Here is a 19,824-nt window from a genome sequence, read left to right as displayed (position 1 = left end):
CAGATCGCATGATTCCAAAGCATTGAGCTATGGCAGTTAAAAGTGGTATCAAACTCCATTAACTCTACAATGAAGATAAGTGGTTCCCAACCTTTTTATGGCTATGACTCACCTAAGCATCTCTAAAATCCTGATTGCCCCACCCCCCTCCTGTGACATATAATTCTTATTATTCAAAAAGTGAACTCCTTTTCACAAGGGGGAAACCTTTTTGTCAGCAATTCAATGGGACGTTTGTCATAGAGACACAAGCAGTGAAGCTAGGTCCAAAACTTCAGCCTGTGTGTTTTCTGACATCACTTGTGGATAACTGATGATGTGCCAACGCATGTTCTTTCCATGCTCATTATCTATTCAAAAGGTTATTTCTCCTTTAAAATAATACAAGTATTTTAAGTTGCCAGCAAGAGATCAAGAAAAATTTGTGAGGAACACAAAATATGATATATATTTTTGCGAAAAAAAAACACTTTGCGCTTGATAAAGCTAACTAATGAAATAGAATAACTATCACATGGGTAGTAGTCATATTCGAGACACAATTGATTTGAGTAACCTGCACCGAATTCAGGGTAACGTAAGTGTCTAACTTCCTTGTGTGTATTTGGTGGGAATCTGCAAGAATGTCCTCTCACCTGACATTAATTTTCTTGTAACAGATCACCTTTTTAAATTACTTTTTCATACAAAAATATTGACTTACCTATGAAAGTAGTAATAATAGTGCTTTGGATTTGTCCACAGATTTCTTGCTACATTCATATGCAGAAAAAAAGACATGTTTATATATTTTGTGTAGCTTGTAATGTTAAAAGACACTGAGAGGAGTGGGGCTGTTTGGAATGAAAGCGGCCTACCTTTTTGTGCTGTTGCACTTTCTAGTTAGCTCTATGCTCTCACAACTCCTCTTTATTAGTTTCCCCCCTCTCCATTGTCACTAGTTGACCACTGTGCCCATTCTGGTCTTAATTTTAAAAATATGTATGTCACACTATACTCGTAGATTTATATACCATATATGAAGCTGCTAGAACAGGCATGAGCAAGCTTTGGCCCCCCAGGTGTATTGAACTTAGAATCATAGAATAATACAGCTGGAAGAGACCACATAGGCCATCTAGTCCAACCCCCTGCCATGCAAAAAAAGCACAAAGTATCGCTGACTGATGGCCATCCAGTCTCTGTTTAAAAGTTTCCAAGGGAGGAGCTTCCACCACACTCTGAGGCAGAGAGTTCCACTGTGGAACAGCTTGTACAGTCAGGAAGTTCTTCCTAATGTTCAGGTGGAATCTCCTTTTCTGCCATTTAAGCCCATTGCTCCAAGTCCTAGTTTTCAAGGCAGAAGAAAACAAACCTGCTCCCTCTTCATTATGCCATTCTTTCCATAGCCCCGGTCTCTGGAGACAAAGGTTCTTATCCTGGCTTTGCCATGGAAACCCTTGAATGACTATGGGTGAGCCACGCTGTCTCAGCCTCAGAGAAAAGCAAGGGCAAACCCCCTCTAAACAACAAAAAAAGCCCTGTTGAAAAACAGATAGGAAAATATTTAAAAACAACAACAGTAATACACTGGCTTGCTGTGAGTTTTCCAGGCTGTATGGCCATGTTCCAGAAGCATTCTCTTCTGGCATTTCACCCACATCTGTGGCAAGCATCCTCAGAGGTTGTGAGGTCTTGTCTGAGGAAAGTGTGAATGTTGCAATTGGCCACCTTGATTAGCACTGAATAGCCTTGCAGCTTCAAAGCTTGGCTACTTCCTGCCTGGGGGAATCCTTTGTTAGGAGGTGTTAGCTGGCTCTGATTGTTTCCTGTTTGGAATTCCCCTGTTTTCTGAGTGTTGTTCTTCATTTACTGTCCTGATTTTAGAGTTGTTTCCAGAGCCCAGAGGTTGTGAGGTCTGTTGGAAACTAGGCAGGGGATGTTTATATATCCGTGGAAGGTCCAGGGTGGGAGAAAGAACCCTTGTCCGTTTGAGGCAATTGTAAATGTTGCATCTGGCCACCTTGATTAGCACTGAATAGCCTTGCCTGGCTGCTTCCTGCCTGGGGGAATCCTTTGTTGGGTTGTGTTAGCTGGCCCTGATTGTTTCATGTCTGGAATTCCCCTGTTTTCAGTGTGTTGTCCTTTATTTACTGACCTGATTTTAGAGTTTTTTAAAATACTGGTAGCCATATTTTGTTCATTTTCATGGATTCCTCTTTTCTGTTGAAATTGTCCACATACTTATGGATTTCAATGGCTTCGCTGTGTAGTCTGACATGGTGGTTGTCAGAGTGGTCCCTGGCGCTTAGCTAGTAAAGGGACACACTTTCTCCATGATTAATTCGCGCCAGGCAACTCCTACCTTACACAAAGTTCCTGAGGGGACGCCTGTCAGGGAGACACAAGCACCATTTCCGCCCAAGCCCCGCCTTTTCCGGCCAGTCCTTCGCCCTCTTTCTTCCGCGCCTGGGAGGCTGACAGTATTGTTGTCCGGGCAGGTGAGTTGAGAGCCATGGATGCAGCGGCTCTGAGTACACCTCTGCTGTTGGACTCATGCAGTTTGGCACCACTTGCATTGCCTTGGCTCAGGGCTATGAAATCTTGAGAGTTGTAGCTTTGTAAGGTCTTCAGCCTTCTCTGCCAAAGAGGGCTGGTGCCTCACCAAACTACAACTCCCCTGATTCCATAGCATCGTGGCAATCAAAGTGGTGTCAAGCTGCATTCATTCTATGTGTTGTCGAAGGCTTTCAGGGCCGGAATCACTGGGTTGCTGTGAGTTTTCCGGGCTGTATGGTCATGTTCCAGAAGCATTCTCTCCTGACGTTTCGCACACATGTATAGCAGGCATCCTCAGAGGTTGGGGTTTATATATGTATGGAGTGATGTCCAGGGTGGGAGAAAGAACTCTTGTCTGCTGGAGGCAAGTGTAAATGTTGCAATTGGCCACCTTGATTAGCATTGAATAGCTTTGCAGCTTCAACGCCTGGCTGCTTCCTGCCTGGGGGAACCCTTTGTTGGGAGGTGTTAACTGGCCCTATTCATTCTATTCATTCATTCATTCTACTCTGGTGCATCTCACACAGGCTTGCGAGACATTTTTTTTTTTCTAAAACAGGATTTTGGTGTTGTAAATTCATAAGTGACCCTAGATTTGCTCCAACGTATTCTCACAAGTTGCTTTGATGTTTTTAATACATCATATGTGGCTGAGTAAGATCATTTTTTTGAGGGGAGTATCCTAGAGTTCCATGGAATGTTACCATGGCAACTGAAATGGAACCAAAACACGTTTATTGTGCAGTGTGAAAGGTGCCTGTGAGGCTACTGCATATTTAAATCATGTCTCCTAGGTAAAGGACCTAAAGAGCAGGAATAATCCATGGAAAACAAAATAGTTTACAGTTTATTGCTTGTCACCTTTATATCTCTTCTCATTCTTCAGTAAACTCAAAGCAGCACGCATGCCTCTCCTGCAGTTCATTGGCCTTAATATTTTTCTGAGTCAACTGTCTTGATTGCAGGAAGTCATAATCCTACTGTGTTCTGCTTTGGTCAGACTTCACATGGAATAATGCTGTGTGCTTTGTGTATTCCTACATGACGGAATGGGGTTGAACGTGGTCGCTTGTGGTCTCTTCCAGCTCTAATACTATGAGAAGTGTACTGAGGTTCATATAAACAATGAGAAACCTGAATGCAAAATCAAGTCATACTCTTGATAGCTTTCTTGAATAACTTTGTTGCTTATCCAACTTTTATTTTTTGGGGGTTTCTCACTTCTTTTTCCAGTTCTTCTAGAATGGCTGCCTTGTGCTTAAAGAAACTACTTGCTCAGGCCAAAAGGGATCAAGTGAACCTTATCAGTAGATACCTTGCTACTTTTGGGGTGTGCCCATTGAAAAGAACACCCCCCTCTCAGACATGGCTTGTGACAGAGCATGCTACAAAAGGACTTCTTCCTTTCCCCACACAATCATTCTGTACACATGAAGCTGCTGAGGAGAAACTCAAAGGAAAGAAAATAAATCCCAATGCCAAAAAGACTATTGAAAGTGTTGGAAAGAAAATCCCGCATAGGATTGTTCAGCTGATAGATGAGAATGGCAACAACGAGGGGACGATGCACAGAGCTGACGTGATTCGTATCATGGATGAAAGGGGACTGAGGCTTGTTCTGCTTTCAGAGAAGGCAGATCCTCCTGTTTACAGACTGATGTCAGGGCACCAGATTCATGAAGAACGCATGAAACTGAGAGAAAAGCAGAAAGCTAACCCCTCAAATGGTGCGTATAGCTCTTGTTAAAAGTTCTGTGGTTTGGAATGGTCTTCTTACAAAAAATAATTGGGATATAATCCAATTGTTTGTTTTCCTTTCTGAATGTGTAGAACAGAATCATTCTCAGTCACCGTTATTTTGGGTGACAGGTACTTTAAAGTCAGTTAACTACATGCCTATATACCTATTAATCACTATCAGATACACTACTAGATGTTTTAAAGGAGTGGAAATCTGCAGAGTTGTTCCATCATACGATACAAGATAGTGCAACCTTTTCAGTTTTAGATCAGATGATTTAGCTCATTTAGTATGGCCCTTGTAGCCATGGGACCATGAACCATGTTGTTTATACTGTTTTAATTGTTTTAATTTGCTTTTTGTTTTGTATTGTTATATTGTGTGTTGAGGCCTTGGCCTTTGTAAGCCGCATCGAGTCCTTCGGGAGATGCTAGCGGGGTACAAATAAAGTTTAATAATAATAATAATAATAATAACCATAGTTTTATTTATCCACATTAGCCAAAATATGCTTTCTAGGCATTTTCTAGGGCCTCCATTGTGACTTTATGGTGTTCTTGGATTGGAAGTCTTCATTTCATTAGATTTATGCTATTGCATTTACAAAATAAGATGTTGATGAAGTTGCTTAAATAAATAAGGATGCCTTTTTGCTCTCTAGACACATATGGTCTGAGTACCTTTGTCCACATTCCAGCAAGCCTCCCTAGAACTATGAGAGGAGACTAGCTTTCCCTTTTCTGTGGTCCTGAAGTAAAGTCTTCCCAGCTCTACATTACTCCTTCTACATGACAGCTTTTGAACCTTTTTGCTACAGGAGAGCACCACACTTCATAACCGGATGCTACATGGTGGCTATTGATTGCACGCCCTTAGTGCTGCAGCATGAGGTGCAGCTTATTCTATCCAAGATGCTGGCTTAGGAAGATTCTTACCTGGACATATCCATATGTTTGATTTTGTTTTTCTGGTAGTCCAGCCACAGCACAGCAACCCAAGCTGTGGCTTGCAACACAAGAGCTCAGAGAGCGGTGACTTGTTAAGAAATTGTGCCTTCATTTCATACAGAGATGAGAGAACCCCCAAAGTCACAGTCTGAACTTCCAGTAGTTACATGAAAATGTGTTAACTATATTTGTTTGCTTAATAAGCCAAGTTAGAACTGAGGATGGGGGGCTCTCCCTCAATATTCCCATGCATTTGAAAGTTAGTCACTCATTGAGACTGTAGGTCTGAAGAGTATTCTGTAACTACATTGAATTGAATTCAGTTACAAAGCCTACGAGTTGGGCCTTGGAAATACTTGCTTCCTCTGCCTACAGGAGCTGTAATTATAGTTAGAGCCCGCTGCAGTCATCCATTCTCAATACATTAAGGTCTAGCTTATATTCCATGCAATGAGGGATATTGAGGTAATGGGTTTTAGGTGCCACTCACATCTCTAGTTTTACTTCTTTGGTTTGGTCAGATGAATTCCTGGATACATAACTTCTGGTTCTCATACATGGGTAGGAATGCTATGCTGCCCTTTCACCATTGTGAAGAAATATGAAGCTGTTAATTGTGTTGTGTGCCTTCAAATAGTTTTCGATTTATGGTGACCTTATCATGGGGTTTTCTTGGCAAGATCTGTTCAGAAGGGGGTTGCTTTTGCCTCCCTCTGAGGCTGAAAGAGTATGAGTTGCCCAAGTGATTTCTGGGATTTCCATAGTGTCACCTTCCCAATCACTGGTATTTTAATAAAGGAACTAATTTGGAGAAGAATTGTTAAATGCAAAGATTAAATATGCTTCCTTTATTTTCCATAGGGCCTGTCCAACAGAAGGAGATAACACTTTCCACAACTATTGCTCAACATGATTTAGATACAAAGATAAAACAAATACAGCAGTGGATTGATAAGAAGCACCATGTGAGGGTAACAGTGCAGCAGAAGAGGGCTGATGATGAACCAAAACATACGGTAATTTGATTAAAAAGTTTTAAAGTGTGTTTATTCTATTGATGGCCAGCATTTTATGTACCAGGTTTTGTCAACAGTAAAGACTGCTTTTAAGTATTTTATTTTTAAGATTCTGTAATAACTTTGAATACAGCTATCTCCTCTATGTCCAGAAGTTTTGTTTAAAGCAAGAGTGAGCAAAAAATATCATATAGGCTACATGCAATCTACTGCCTTTTTTTTGCTGACTTTCCCCATAGCGCCCCCCCCCCCCCCCCCAGCATGTGCAGTGCTTTGTTTAAATGAAACAGAACTGCACCCCAAGTAAATAAATAACAAAAATGGTTTTCCAGTCATTTTTGGTTTCAATTTTTTCAAGATTTTAAGGCCTAAAAACTGGTATCCAGACTTGAAAAAATTGTTTAAGTGTCTTGAATGCCACACTTTCTAATTCAATTATAAGTTGTCCTTTTTACAATTTGAATATTATCTTTTTACCGTTTTAATGTTAGTTTCAACACTCTGCAGTATTGCTACTTTAAGTAAAGCTCAATACAACCATGGATAATTTTATCTGTAAATACAAAATACTTCAGATAGAAGGAAAGATAAACAGAAGCTCTCCAAGCCACTGAGAATAAAATTGTGGCATTTCTTAACATGCCAGACTATTGTAATCATAATAAGCAACTGACAAACTCCAGTCAACATTGCTGAATTATACCCAAAATACAAATATTAGTCTAAAGGCAGTCAGATCTCATTGTCATCTCAGTATTTTTTACATACTGATTTAGAATTTTGTCACATTATTAGTATGCCTGATCTGTTGTATTAAGAGTCCAATCCTTTTACTAAACCTTTTTTTAAAAAACCTCACCTAATACATTTTTAACATCAAACTCTCTCTTCATTTTCAGTTAGCATTATTTAGTCAGATTTTGGATGCGATGCCTGAAAAAGCAACTTACCTCTCAGAGCCCCGCATTGCTAAAGAAGGAAGGGGCACATGTGTATTGAGACACATGTCCGAGAAAGAGATCCGCGAACTCAAGACAAGGGGAAAAAACAAAGAAGGTCCAGGGGACACTGAAAAGTCAACCACTACCTCGGATGCACTCAATCAGTGATTTTGAAATGTGACAAAAGACTGAGTTTACTTCAATAGCTTTTTGGTTATCTGTACAGACCCCTTAAACTTGATGACAATGATTGCTCTATAAAGTCTCTTCCTGTTTCATGCTCGCAAAGCTATTGTTCAGGCTCATCTGAAACTTTAGCCAAGGGACAGTGTTTCCACTGCCAGCACTGTATTCATTGCAGGTTCGGTCAAACTATCACTGATGGACAATATGTCTCTTTGGTCTGATTTCAATGGGATGTATCCACTGAGGTGAGAGGCTAGGCTCCGCCTAGGTCTTGGCTTTTTAACCTTAGGAGACAAGACAAACAGAATTCCATTTGATATCTGTCATATAAAAAGAAAGCTTAATCTATTTCTGCAGATCGAGTATCCCTTAACTGAAATGCTTGGGACTAGAAATCTTTTGGAATACCTGTATTTTGCCTATATGTAAATAATGAGGTATCTTGGGAAATTGGACTCAAGTCTAAACACAAATGCATTTATGTGTCATATACTCCTTAGCCTGAATCTTATTTTATACAATACTTTATAATTTTGTGCCTCAAACAAATTTTGTCTACACTGAAGTATCAGAAAGCAACGGTGTCACTCTCTCAACCACTCACAATGATGATTTTTGGAGTGTTTTGGATTTTTGAGTTCCAGATAAGGGATGCTCAACCTGTATTATTGCTACACATATCTGTGACCAGCATTCTTGGTAGCTAGCTTATAGGAAATGACATTTTTGCATTTCCCCTGTGCTGGAGAAGTTGCAGAGATAATTGCTGTTCAAGTATTGTTTCCTTTGGGTCAGGAAACACTAGATGTTTATGCTGTTTTCCTATAATATGCCCTTGTTGAAATATGCAAAGAGACAAGCAGAGGCAAACAGATACCCGTGTAAGCAAGGAGACCCACTACTTCACATCTTTCCAAAACGGGGACCTGTTCCATCACTATACCTCCACTCACCTCCTCTCTTGCATTTAATGCTATGTATAATTCATCTGCCTAATGGATTTCCCACATAATATACTCCCAGCCTAGTTTCATTTTCATGGGGGTGGGGAAGTGGGAACCATCTAGTTTTCCAGATATCGTTGGACAACAGCTCCTAGCATGCTGCTTCATCCTTCAGAACATCTGGAAGACCGTTATTACTTTTGTAACTATGGCTTCTATAACTTCAATTGTATCTAAATGGTCATCTTGCATATATCATTGCCAACGTATGTTGGAGAATAAATGCATGTAAGACCCACCCACAGTGATATCTGAAGTGTTCTGATTCCCTGCCATTCAGGTCTGACTGCTGTCTGATGAAAACATTTATGAACTTCACCATTGTTAGGAACCCTGATAATGCACAGTAGATTTCTAAAGCCTGGTAAAAGGGAATGTCTTTTCCCTTTTGGGAAAAAATATGAAGACTAGATCTATTAGGAAACAGTCTCCGTCAACAGAGTTTAGTAGAAATACCAGTAATGCTTCTCTTGCTCAGACTAACTTAACTTTAAAAAAAACCAGTAGGCAGGATAAAGTTACAAACCAAAGAATTTTACTAATTGCTTTGATAATGTACATACATTTGAATTCCCTACATCCTAACTAACTAATGAAAAGATTGGGTGAAAGAGCACCACAGAGAGCTTAAAATTTTAACTCATCTTAAAGCTGAGGACAAAGGAGGAAGAGAAGAACAAAGAGGAAATTGTGAATGAGAAGGGGAGTTTTTATATGACCAATCCTATAGGTTTCTCACATGGTCTGGTTACTTACATACATAAAGTATATGACCATGCACTGTTACAGATAGGTGAGCAAATGGGGGAACTTGACCTACAGAACTCAAAAGGAGTATAGGCATGCAGGGGGGACCCTATACTATCTAAAATCCCCAGTTGCTCTAACAGCAATGAAAGGAAGTGAGAAAATGCTTGACTTTACAACAATTCCATTTCTAATTCTCTTGTACCCACATCAGCAACTTGCATCCCTTCTTGTAATGTATGGAAACACTCATTTGGGAGAAGCACAGGAAGGATATCAGCAATCATAATTTCAGTGATGCAGCACCTTAACTGCACAAGTCCACTTTGAAGTTTCTCTTGCACCTTGTGAAAACGTATTAATCATCTTCCTGGGTGTTTTATTTTTTACTCTCAGAAATATTGCATTAAAATGATTGGCTTGGATTCTGTTACTATGAAGTACAGAAGTTATGCATACACTGTATTTCATCACTCCTTTTGCTGATATATACTTAGCACCAGTGGAAGAATATGCACTTGTATATTGTTGCCCAATTTATGGATTCTCCATAAAAGGTCGGGTTTCTGTTGATTTTCTGTCTGCCAAGTTTGCAGCGATCAACTGTGGCTGGCCATAGCAACAGATTGTGATCTGTAGTTCCTTACAAATATCAGCCAACTCTTTTCATTGTAATGAGATTCCTTACGCTAAGACAGTTAATAGTTCTGCATAGTGTGTGATGTCTTCCAAATTTTTAATGTTTCTCTTTGAGATTTTGGATTTTCTCCTTACTGTCTGCTTTGTCTTGACTGCACATGATCCAATCATCAACACAAGACATGATATAAGTCCATTTTCATTTTTTTAACCTTTTGTATATACATCTGTCAATACTCAAGTGCCTAGAATGAACCCCTTCTTGAGGAGAAAGTGATTAGTTTCTTAGTCCATGCTCTGGCAGCCTGTTATAAACTATAAATGCTCTTTTTCAGTTTGCATACAAGATGCCTTTTTCCTAGGAAATTGAAATCCAGGAGGCTGTTCCATGTAAAGTGCTTAGAATGTGGCATTTAATGCTGACTCATGACCTTTGAGTATTTAATTTTTGTTCACACCTTTTTTCTGGAGGAAGAAGATGCTTTAATATGTGAATCCTTTTCCAACAGATGGGCTAATTTCTCTCCTGTAACTTTTATTTTATGGATGCTTTCTATGCAGTTTTGTCTATTTTGGTATTCTCCAATTTCAGAAATAGCCTTTTGCAAAGTCATACCTTCCTTAATTTGAAAAGCAGCCATTATTGGAGTGTAATATTTTGGAAGGCTATCCATAGAAAGTCTAAGTTTCACAGATTCTGGCATGAATTTTCTAGAAATCAGAAGTCCAGTCAGGGTATAAATTCATTAAAGTTCTCATCCAAAAATCGAAGGCTGGACAATTTTGTATCCAGAGGCCTTATGATAAGGACAGCCTAATTAATCTACTTGAAGGATCAAGTTATTCCTGTAGTTTTTCTCACATTTGTTTTTCAAATCTTGAATGTGCAAATTTATCTTTGCATCAACTGCCAGGCATATGTAAGCTGTTGCCTTGATATTGTTCATATAGAACTGTTTCTGGGGATCTGCTTGTTTCCACAGGTCTCTATTTTTTCATAGCATTAAATACCCTCATTGCAGTGAGATGTATCAGCTTACTCCACGGCCAGGACTTTTCCGTGGCCATTGTTGCCTAATTTTCTATTCTTTAAGCAGCAAAGCAGCACCATTGGTAGGTTTGGTAAAACAACAGCTATGTGGTCTCAGAGAAAGCACTTAGAGATTGAGACTGGGCCCATCAACCCCAAAATGTGAGAAAGGTAGTATATCCCAGGGTGTAAGCCCTTTTGGAAAAAAAATATGAAGACTGGATTTGCTAGGAAACAATCTCCTTCAGCAGAGTTTAGCAGAAGTAATCTTCCTCAGTCTTCAGTACCTCCAAGGTTGGAACTGACTTAAGTAAAGAAACAAGCAGGCAGCATCAAGTTACAAACTAAAGAACTTTACTAATCATTTTTAAAATGTACATACATTTGATGTCCCTACATATTAACTAACTAATGAAAAGATTAGGCAAAAGAAAGAGCTCTAGTAAGTTTAAAACTTAAATTCGCTATCTTGAAGCTAAGGATAAAGGCAGGAAAGAAGAACAAAGAGGAAGTTGATAGAAAAGGGGGTGTTTTAATATGACCACTGAATGTAGACTTTTTTGGGGTCATATGGTCTACCTTGTTAAATACAGCAAGTATTAATGATAGGTGAACAAATTAGGGAACTTTAGAGGGAGCCTATACTATCTAAAACCCCAAATTTCTTTAGCAGAAATGAATGGCGGGTTGGGGGTAAGTTGAGCAAGAATGCTCAAGGATCTAAATATATTCATTCAAATATATTTACAGTGCCAGTACTTTTCTTAGCACCAAACATGCAAAAGAAGTTTAGAAGCACCTACTGGGGAGATAAGACATACCCATCACTACAAGTAATTTCAGTAATTCCTTTAAAATATTTTCTTAGAATAAAATCTGTAATTTCAGATTAAGATTTGTTTTTCAGCCATAATTCAGTGTCAACTCTGGGTTTTTTTAGATTATAGCTACCATGCTGCGTGGGAGATTGAGGAAGCTGTAAATCAAAAATGGGATGTTTCCAGGTTCTGATTAAATATATTGCTAATTATTGTGTCTGCCAAATAGAAAATTCTCTTTTGACTGAATCTACGTAACTAATCAATTTCATTATTTCTATAATATCAATATTAACACTGTACCTACCAACCATAGGAATTTCATTTTCATTGGGAAAATAAATTAGACCTTCATTTCACATTACTTGTCATAAGTTCCTGACAAGTTCAATTTAGTGAAGATTGATCTGAACAAGTTGAAAGGAAAACATAACTTTCCAGTTTACGGGCCCTTCTGTCCATACACTTAAATCTCACATTTGTCAAGGCTGTTGATTACAACATCAGTACTTTATGGAAATAGTTTACAAACATTGCTTCTATGGGTTAGGAAAAGAAAAGTTTTCAAACCAGCCAGGATGACAAAGTGGTGCAAGTTCTGGAAGCAAGCATGAAACCAGAGTGTTTACTGCTAAATAGCATGTTATCAGACTTGCATTACTATTTTGGAAATATGTGAAGCAGTATCAATCAAAAACCTAAAGCTGTATTATAAACTAGACATTTAAATCACCCTACTCTTATTCCATATACTTATGTGAAACAAATCCCACTTAGTTCTGTGAATCTGCATGTCTACCCCCCACATTCTTGGGTCATTAGTAAAGACCATCACCACTCCATCAAAAAAAGTTTACCGAATTACTGTCAGGCATTAGTTATTCACAGAATTTTTTGTTTCATTCCTAAACAGAAATGAAGACAATAGTGTGACTTACCTTGGCGTTTCTCTTTTCAGGATCATGTATCACTGTGTGCCTTATGAGGCTTTGCTGTAAAATAACAACATTTCAGTTTATGCATAAACCTAAAAGAGGAATGAACAATGCGAGTCAAACAGTTACATAAAAGCACCTACTTTCATTGCAAAGTCTCTTCCACAGCCAGGATGGTCACATCTGAATGGTCTTCTGGCTTCATGAAATGAAAGAATATGGCTCTTGAGATTGAACACTGTTGTGTAAGTTCGTTCACAGTTCTCCCTTGGACATTTTAGAACTTCTCTGTTGGCAGCATGAATTTTCTGGTGACTTCTGAGGTAATCTTTGCGGGTGAATTCTTTGGAACATATCTTGCAAATCACTGGTTCTAGAAAAGGGGGGGGGGGAAAGGAGAAACTTTGTATGTGTCTTCAAGTCATCTGTTAACTCAAAGCCATCTCATGAATTTCACAGGGTTTCTTAATCGTTGGCAATCTCCTATCCAAATACTAACCAGGGATCACCCTATCTAGCTTCCAAAATCAGATAGGATCTGGTACATTTAAGGTACTTTGGCCACTTCAATAGAAACTGCTGGCATAGTGTCAGAGCTGAATTTGACAGCTGTCAATGTAATTTCTCTCCATTTAGTATTTAAGAGATTTATATCTTGCCTTTCCCCACTTAAGGGCTCAAGGTGGCTTACAGCAGAGAAAACCTTGCATAATAGAAGTTAAAACATTTAAAACCATATATTTGTAGTAAAACATACATTAAACAATAGTAAAACATTAAAACTTGAAAACTACCCATAAATACATCATACAGTCCAGGTTCTTCTTCAATTTTGTAAGTCCTGAGTTCACTGAAAGGCCTCCTTAAAAAGACAGGTTTTAAGGCTTCTCCTAAACTCCAACAGAGAGGGCATTGATCTAATCAGCTCTACATGGAAAACAATCTCTATGAACAAAATAAACGCAACTCCATATCAGCATCCACTAAGCTCAGTTACCTTCTTACATAGGTATGTACTTTCATTCCAGGAAGTTACAGGTACATTTCTAACATGAAAATAAGACTCTGAATCCCCATGACTGTAGAACAGTATATACAACAGACACCATGGTATATTGGCTTTGAGTGTTGGACATTTCAAATACTTGTCCAGTCATAGAAATCCAGTTAGCGATTCTGAGCAAGTCACATTTTCTCAACCTTAGAGGGAGAAAATGGAATAAATTTTTCGAATAAATCTTGCCAAGAAACCCAGGACAAGTCAGAATTGAAGGCAGATAGCAACAGTAAGCCAGTTTAAGACTGAGTTTTTAAAGAAACAAATCGCTATGCAATTGTTTTAGTAACATTTACCCGTATGACTGTATCTCATGTGTTTCAGAAGCTCCGACCAGGTTTTCCCAACATATGGACAGTCCCCCTTTCTGCATGGATAACCTAATTTACAAACGCCATCACAAAAATAAACAGAAACAGATTAAAATAAAACATAAATACACATTCATTTAGAAATTTCTTCTTCTGCCTATATAGTGTAAATTCATTGTCTGGATTTTCAGATTCCTAGCATGTTAAGGACAACCACATCTACCACAATATTGATTTGTACATTATTCCTTAAAACGACAGTTATTCAGCACAGAATACTGGTCAAACACTGTTGCTGTTTTATGAGCTTTCTTTAACAAAAGGATCCTCATGAAAGCCAATAACTTTCAAAAAATTGTGTGTGTGTGTGTGTATAGAATTGGTTCAGGAACACATGAGCACACTTTTATCCTTAATGTCACTGAAATTAACCAACACTGTCTATCAAGTTTTGATTAAACCAAAAGATTCATTTGCTTCTAGCCTGGTCCTTATATCTGAAGTTGATATTCCATTTATGAATATTTTAGAATGCTCTTCCATCCTTTCCAAGTGTGTTTCTGTTTCTCCTGTACTATGAATCTGTCAGCCTTCTACATTTTGCTGCTTTGGCATGGCTGAAGAAAGAAAAGTATTTACCCTCGTGAGTTTTCCCATGACGTTTCAGATGAGCAGGTGTCGCAAAATGTTTTCCACAATCTTCATGGGTACATCTATGTGGCAAACAAAAATATTCACATAACAACTATAATAATAATTACAGCAGACAAACTAGGAAGCAGCAATTCTTAAATTTTCTTTTCACTGCTATCATCATACAATTAACATGATGCTCCAAGGACACTTTAGAAATTGCCTTTAAAGAATTCTCCACAAGAAGGATCAAACCCATATTGTTCTTTTTTCTGATACATTTCAGCTACATCTTGTAAAAAGTCTTTTGGAGTAGAATTTTAGTCTCAATTGTTTTGTACTTAAGAACAAGAGAGGCTTGTATTTTATTGAAACAGTAACACTACAGTTGTGTTAAAACAGATTTTCTAAAGCAACAGAAGTGACAGATTCTCATTGCTGAAGCGCTTACAAATCTGTCTTAAATAGAAAAAAGCAAAAGAAGATGAAGGAGAAATGCTGATAATGAATGAATTTAAACAAGTGTGGTATGTCTACTGAAATATTGTTACAGTAGATACAAAAATTATGATCCATTGTTAAAGCTATAAAAATCAGGATTCTCTTAGTGATATTTCTAAAAAGAAGACTAACATGTTGAAACATCAAAGCAAATTATAAGTTGAAGCTGGGCTAAAGATGGGAACTTTTAAAATGCAGTTGAGAAGGGCCAGGATGGCTCCAAGAGAAGGGGTCAGCACAGGAGTTAGAATAAGAATCATGAAAATAATGGAAATGATGATCATACAGTATAATCTGTAGCAGGTTTTAAAAACTGTTGATATTCGCTTTAAAAACTAGAAGCACATTGTTAATCAAAGGCCTGTTTCGGCAGGCCTTTGAGTTCTGTTGTTGATGTTTTAAAAAGGTGCTTTTAGGATGTTTTAAATATGTTTTTTAAATTGTTGATTTTAGCCGGTTCTTGTAAGCCGCTCCGAGCCCTAGGGGAGTGGCGGCATATAAGTTTGAAAAATAAATAAATAAATAAATAAATCAGCAGTGTGTGAAAAAGTATGCAGTCAAAATTACTCCAGTTATTTTCTTGCTTCAAAACATACAAAATTAAAGACATCCCAGTAACATCTGTACCTATATTTGTCAAAGTAATCATTCGTAATTCCTGTCTACAAGTACCCTGAAAACCCCAATACTTGTTTTCATGCATAAAAGAATAGGCAGAGCTGTTAAATAATTCACCTACTTGAAGATTGGCTCCCCAGTGTGTTGGGACTCATGGACTTTCAACTGCTGGTGCTTTTTGAAAGCCTTCCCACAATTTTCAAATTCACACTATTCAGAAAACAAAGATTGATATTATCAGCAATAGGCAAAGGTAAAGTAAAGTATTTGTATTTTATGTGTTCCCCAAGTATTGATATGTGAAGCCGTGGCAAAGCTGAAGAAAGGATTCATGCTGGATACAGTATTTTGGGAGCAGTATTTTTAAAAGTAACTTTTCCAATTTTTACACAGCATGCAACAAGGCTGTGATCTGCCAGGGCTCTTCACAGAATTGGTCCCCACTGCCACCTGTATCAAATAACACTTTGCAAGCAATTGAGACACTTTCCCCTGCTTTAGCTGACAGTGGCGACAGCTGACAATAGCATGTTGGTCCTCAGTGCTTAATAACAGTTCAGGCATGCAATGTAAACACTAACAGGATGGAAAGAACTGATAGATCAAGCATATTTTGGGAAATGATTTACAAATGTCCAGCACAAAATAGTGAAGAAATAGAAACACTTACTACATATTTCCTTTGTAGATGCCTGCGAATAACATGCTTGTTCAAGTTTGCTTTTGTGATGAACTTTTCATTGCAACCAGGCACCGTGCATCTACAAAGACAAATATCTGTTCTCAGTAACAAGAACGAACAAACAAAAGCATGTGTAATTAGCTGCCAGAACCATTGCATGATTTAAAAAATCCTAGTCAAATAACCACTGATGTTGCTTCCACTTTCATAACCTTAGATCCCTGGGCTACGTACAGAAAGGACACAGTGAGACATTTAGCATAAATAAAAAGTAGTACAGTCTGCCCTCTAAATTCACAAGAACTAAGGGTGCAGGGCCCTGACAAAAATGGGAAAAACCCATTAAAAACATGCAAACAACTTTGTTTCTACCTTTTAAAAAGATATCTAGGAATCTCTAGGTACTCCAGCACAACTCTGTGGTAGAAATTTATCAGAGTCAGGCTTGAGAACCTAAAGAAAATATTAATTTAATCTACAAATAATCAAATCTGAAAAAGTTAAAGCCACAAATATGGAGGGCCGACAGTACTCCTTCATAAAATACACCGTTAAACTATAAAATTCACTGCCACAATAAAGCCAACTGGGGTGTCTTTAAGATTAGATACAGGCTGAATATCATTTGTCTGAAACACTAAGGATTAGAAGGGTCCTGGATTTTGGAATACGAATATAATGAGATATCTGGGAAATTGAACCCCAAGTCTAAACATGGAATTCATTTATGTTTTTTAAATCTCATATGCATAGCCTGATGATAATTTTGTATGCAATATTTGTACTAATTTGTACACGAAGCACAGTTTGCATATACTGAACTATCAGAAAGGACAACTATTTCAGCCATCTATTTGGACGATTTTGGAATATAAGGGAGTGCAGCCACACTATATCCTCATTGGCTTCCTGTTGGCAATTAGTTTCATCCCAAGATAAATTTGGGGCTTTGGATGTTACACTTAAAACTCCAATGTTTTCCTTTTCAAATACACAGATTGTAATTGAACAGCATACTTACTCATAAGGTTTTTCTCCTGTGTGTATAAGGTAATGGCGCTTAAGGTGAGCATCTCTCGTGAAGCCTTTGCCACAGCCTTCGTATGTACAAATAAAAGGGCGCTGATAAAAGAGAAGTGGTATTTTTTAACTACTTGGTTATCTCATTACATGCCTTACAACTTTCTAGAAAAGCATCTCTTACACCAAAAGTATATCAATAGATATCACACTACTGTTGAGCTACTCGCGTCCTTGTCTTTCCAAGTGACACATCTACTTCCCTCTGCTCCACAAAAAGAGAGCATTTCCTCTTCTCCTAAAGTCATGTTTTCTGCTTCTCTATTCATCAAATCAGTCTGATGCTCCCTTCATCAAAAGTTCATTGTTGGCCAATGGCTGTAACCAATTCTTGGAATGCTGGGTAATACTATGTAATATTCATTTCTATTTTAATCAAGGTAGAGCTATTCAACTAACAGAAAGAAGGATGTTTTGACCTATGATATACTAATCTATGAGACTTTCTAGTGCTAATCATAACTAAACATATCTCTTTTAATAAGCTGAAATTGTAAGGGGAAAGAAAAGTACACCTTTTCCTTCATTTAGATCCACGTGCTTTATAAAAGGTAGTGATATGTGGAAATTACAAATGTAATATTCCTTGCACAGTGAGAGTGCTTAACTAAATAGCCTTAAGGATGACTTTTTTTTTTTTACAACAGGCACCGAGATTTATAATATCAAATAATCACAGTGTGCGCCAATAGGTGAAATTGACACTGCCTCTCAGGACTGCCATTTATCTGTAGGGCAAGGAGGTGGCACAGCACCAAGAACAAATGAAGAGCATGCCAATCACAAAGTGACAGTGCTAGATAATAAGGAGAGATTAAGGAAAAGCCTATTAAACATCAAATTAGGTTATGATTTTACAAATTAAGCACCAAAACATCATGTTATACAACAAATTTGACAGAAAAAGTTGTTCAATAGGCAGTAATGTTATGTTGTAATTACTGTATTTACGAATTTAGCACCAAAATATCACGATATATTGAAAACATTGACTACAAAAATGGCTTGGATAATCCAGAAACTTGGATAAGCGAGGCTTGGATATGTGAGACTCTACTGTACATATATTACTAGTAACATTGCAGTATATTGTTATTTTTGATACAGATGTGGATTTCAGGGTTGTTGTATGTCTTTCGGGCTGTGTGGCCATGTTCCAGAAGTATTCTTTCCTGACGTTTCGCCCACATCTATGGCAGGCATCCTCAGAGGTTGTTGAGGTATGGATAAACTAAGTAAGGAAAGTGGAAATGTGGATTTGTTTTTTGGGATTTGGGAGGCTTGGTTCTTTTTGTCTTTGTTCAACTACTCAAGAGCATTGCATGTTTGCAGATATCTGTTGTAAACCGTCCTAAGTCCCCTCGGGGAGATAGAGCAAGATATTATTATTATTATTATTATTATTATTATTATTATTATTATTATTATTATTATTATTATTATTATTATTTCTACTACAGTACTATTATACGGGTCAGGAAGAGCATCAATAGCTGCGCACGTTTCAGTGGAACATACGTCACGTAATCACTTCCGGTAGAAGTGTCCCCCGAGCACATAGTCCCCTCCGATAGCAGCCAATGGGGAAGCCGCCTCACGCTGATTGGCTGCCCCGATCGGGCTCCCTCCCAAGGCGGCGGGGCGCGTTGCCTCAAGCAAAGCGGCGCGCGCCCGCCCCCGAATGGCCCCGCCTCCTCCCTCCCTCCGTCCCCATGGCAACTCTTACCTCCTGCTCCTGGCCCATATGCCGGAGCAAGTGCGCCTTGAGCTTGAAGGGCCTGTTGAACGTGGCCACGCAGTCCGGGAAGGAGCAGATGAAGACCTTGTCCTCGGAGGGGACCCGCCGCCGGCGAACCCGCTCCTCCTCCTGCCCGCTCGCTTGTGCCCTCAGCTGAGCCTCCGCATCCGCCACCGCGACCACCGTCGTGATTGCTTCCTCTTCCACCTCCTCCTTCACCATAAACCCCTTCACCTCCATATTGTCCCTCTCTCCAGGCCACGTGACCACGCTGTCGCCCTGCCCCTCTCTCGAGCTCGCGAAAGGCGTCGCGGCCGTTTATTGGGGCTTCTGGGCTCCTCCCGGTTGCCGTCGCCCGTTCTTCCGCCCTGGGCAAATATGGCGGCGGCGGAATATCGTGGCAGTTCGGGAAGTGGCTTGTTTTTTTCTTTCGTTCTCCGCATGCGCGGAGTGTCCTTTCTTATGCAGTGCAGTTAAGAATAGCGTAAAAATATTTAGAGAAATAATAGCAGGCGTGGGCAAATTTGGGCGCGCCAGGTGTTTGGGACTTCAACTCCCACAATTCCTAACAGCCTCAGGCCCCTTCCTTTTCCCCCTCAGCCGCTTAAGGAAGAGGCCTGAGGCTGTTAGGAATTGTGGGAGTTGAAGTCCCAAACACCTGG

General features: G+C 38.9%; 2 protein-coding genes across 3 annotated transcripts; one reads left to right on the top strand and one right to left on the bottom strand.

Moving 5' to 3' along the window:
* Positions 1-2,389: 2,389 nt before the first annotated feature.
* Positions 2,390-8,612, top strand: mtif3 (mitochondrial translational initiation factor 3). The gene is made up of 4 exons (XM_003225510.4): positions 2,390-2,480; positions 3,772-4,265; positions 6,088-6,242; positions 7,142-8,612. Exons 2-4 carry the CDS (start codon positions 3,782-3,784, stop codon positions 7,349-7,351), a joined length of 849 nt encoding a protein of 282 aa, XP_003225558.1. The 5' UTR covers positions 2,390-2,480; positions 3,772-3,781; the 3' UTR covers positions 7,352-8,612.
* gtf3a (general transcription factor IIIA) lies at positions 6,060-19,485 on the bottom strand. Of its 2 annotated transcripts, none has more exons than XM_062974670.1 (9): positions 19,151-19,485; positions 17,366-17,466; positions 16,333-16,423; positions 15,784-15,872; positions 14,550-14,623; positions 13,896-13,979; positions 12,686-12,915; positions 12,546-12,599; positions 6,060-7,653 (listed from the first exon to the last, which is right to left on the bottom strand). In XM_062974670.1, exons 1-9 carry the CDS (start codon positions 19,400-19,402, stop codon positions 7,498-7,500), a joined length of 1,131 nt encoding a protein of 376 aa, XP_062830740.1. In that variant the 5' UTR covers positions 19,403-19,485; the 3' UTR covers positions 6,060-7,497. The 2 variants fall into 2 exon arrangements, with proteins under 2 accessions (XP_062830740.1, XP_062830741.1); XM_062974671.1 differs by lacking the exon at positions 6,060-7,653 and adding an exon at positions 8,887-11,094.
* Between the last annotated feature and the right edge of the window lie 339 nt (positions 19,486-19,824).

The sequence above is a fragment of the Anolis carolinensis genome, chromosome 3, assembly GCF_035594765.1.
Source record: "Anolis carolinensis isolate JA03-04 chromosome 3, rAnoCar3.1.pri, whole genome shotgun sequence".
NCBI lineage: Eukaryota > Metazoa > Chordata > Lepidosauria > Squamata > Dactyloidae > Anolis > Anolis carolinensis.
The sequence above is the reverse complement of the archived record's forward strand: the minus strand, read 5'-3'. Positions and strand labels throughout refer to the sequence as shown.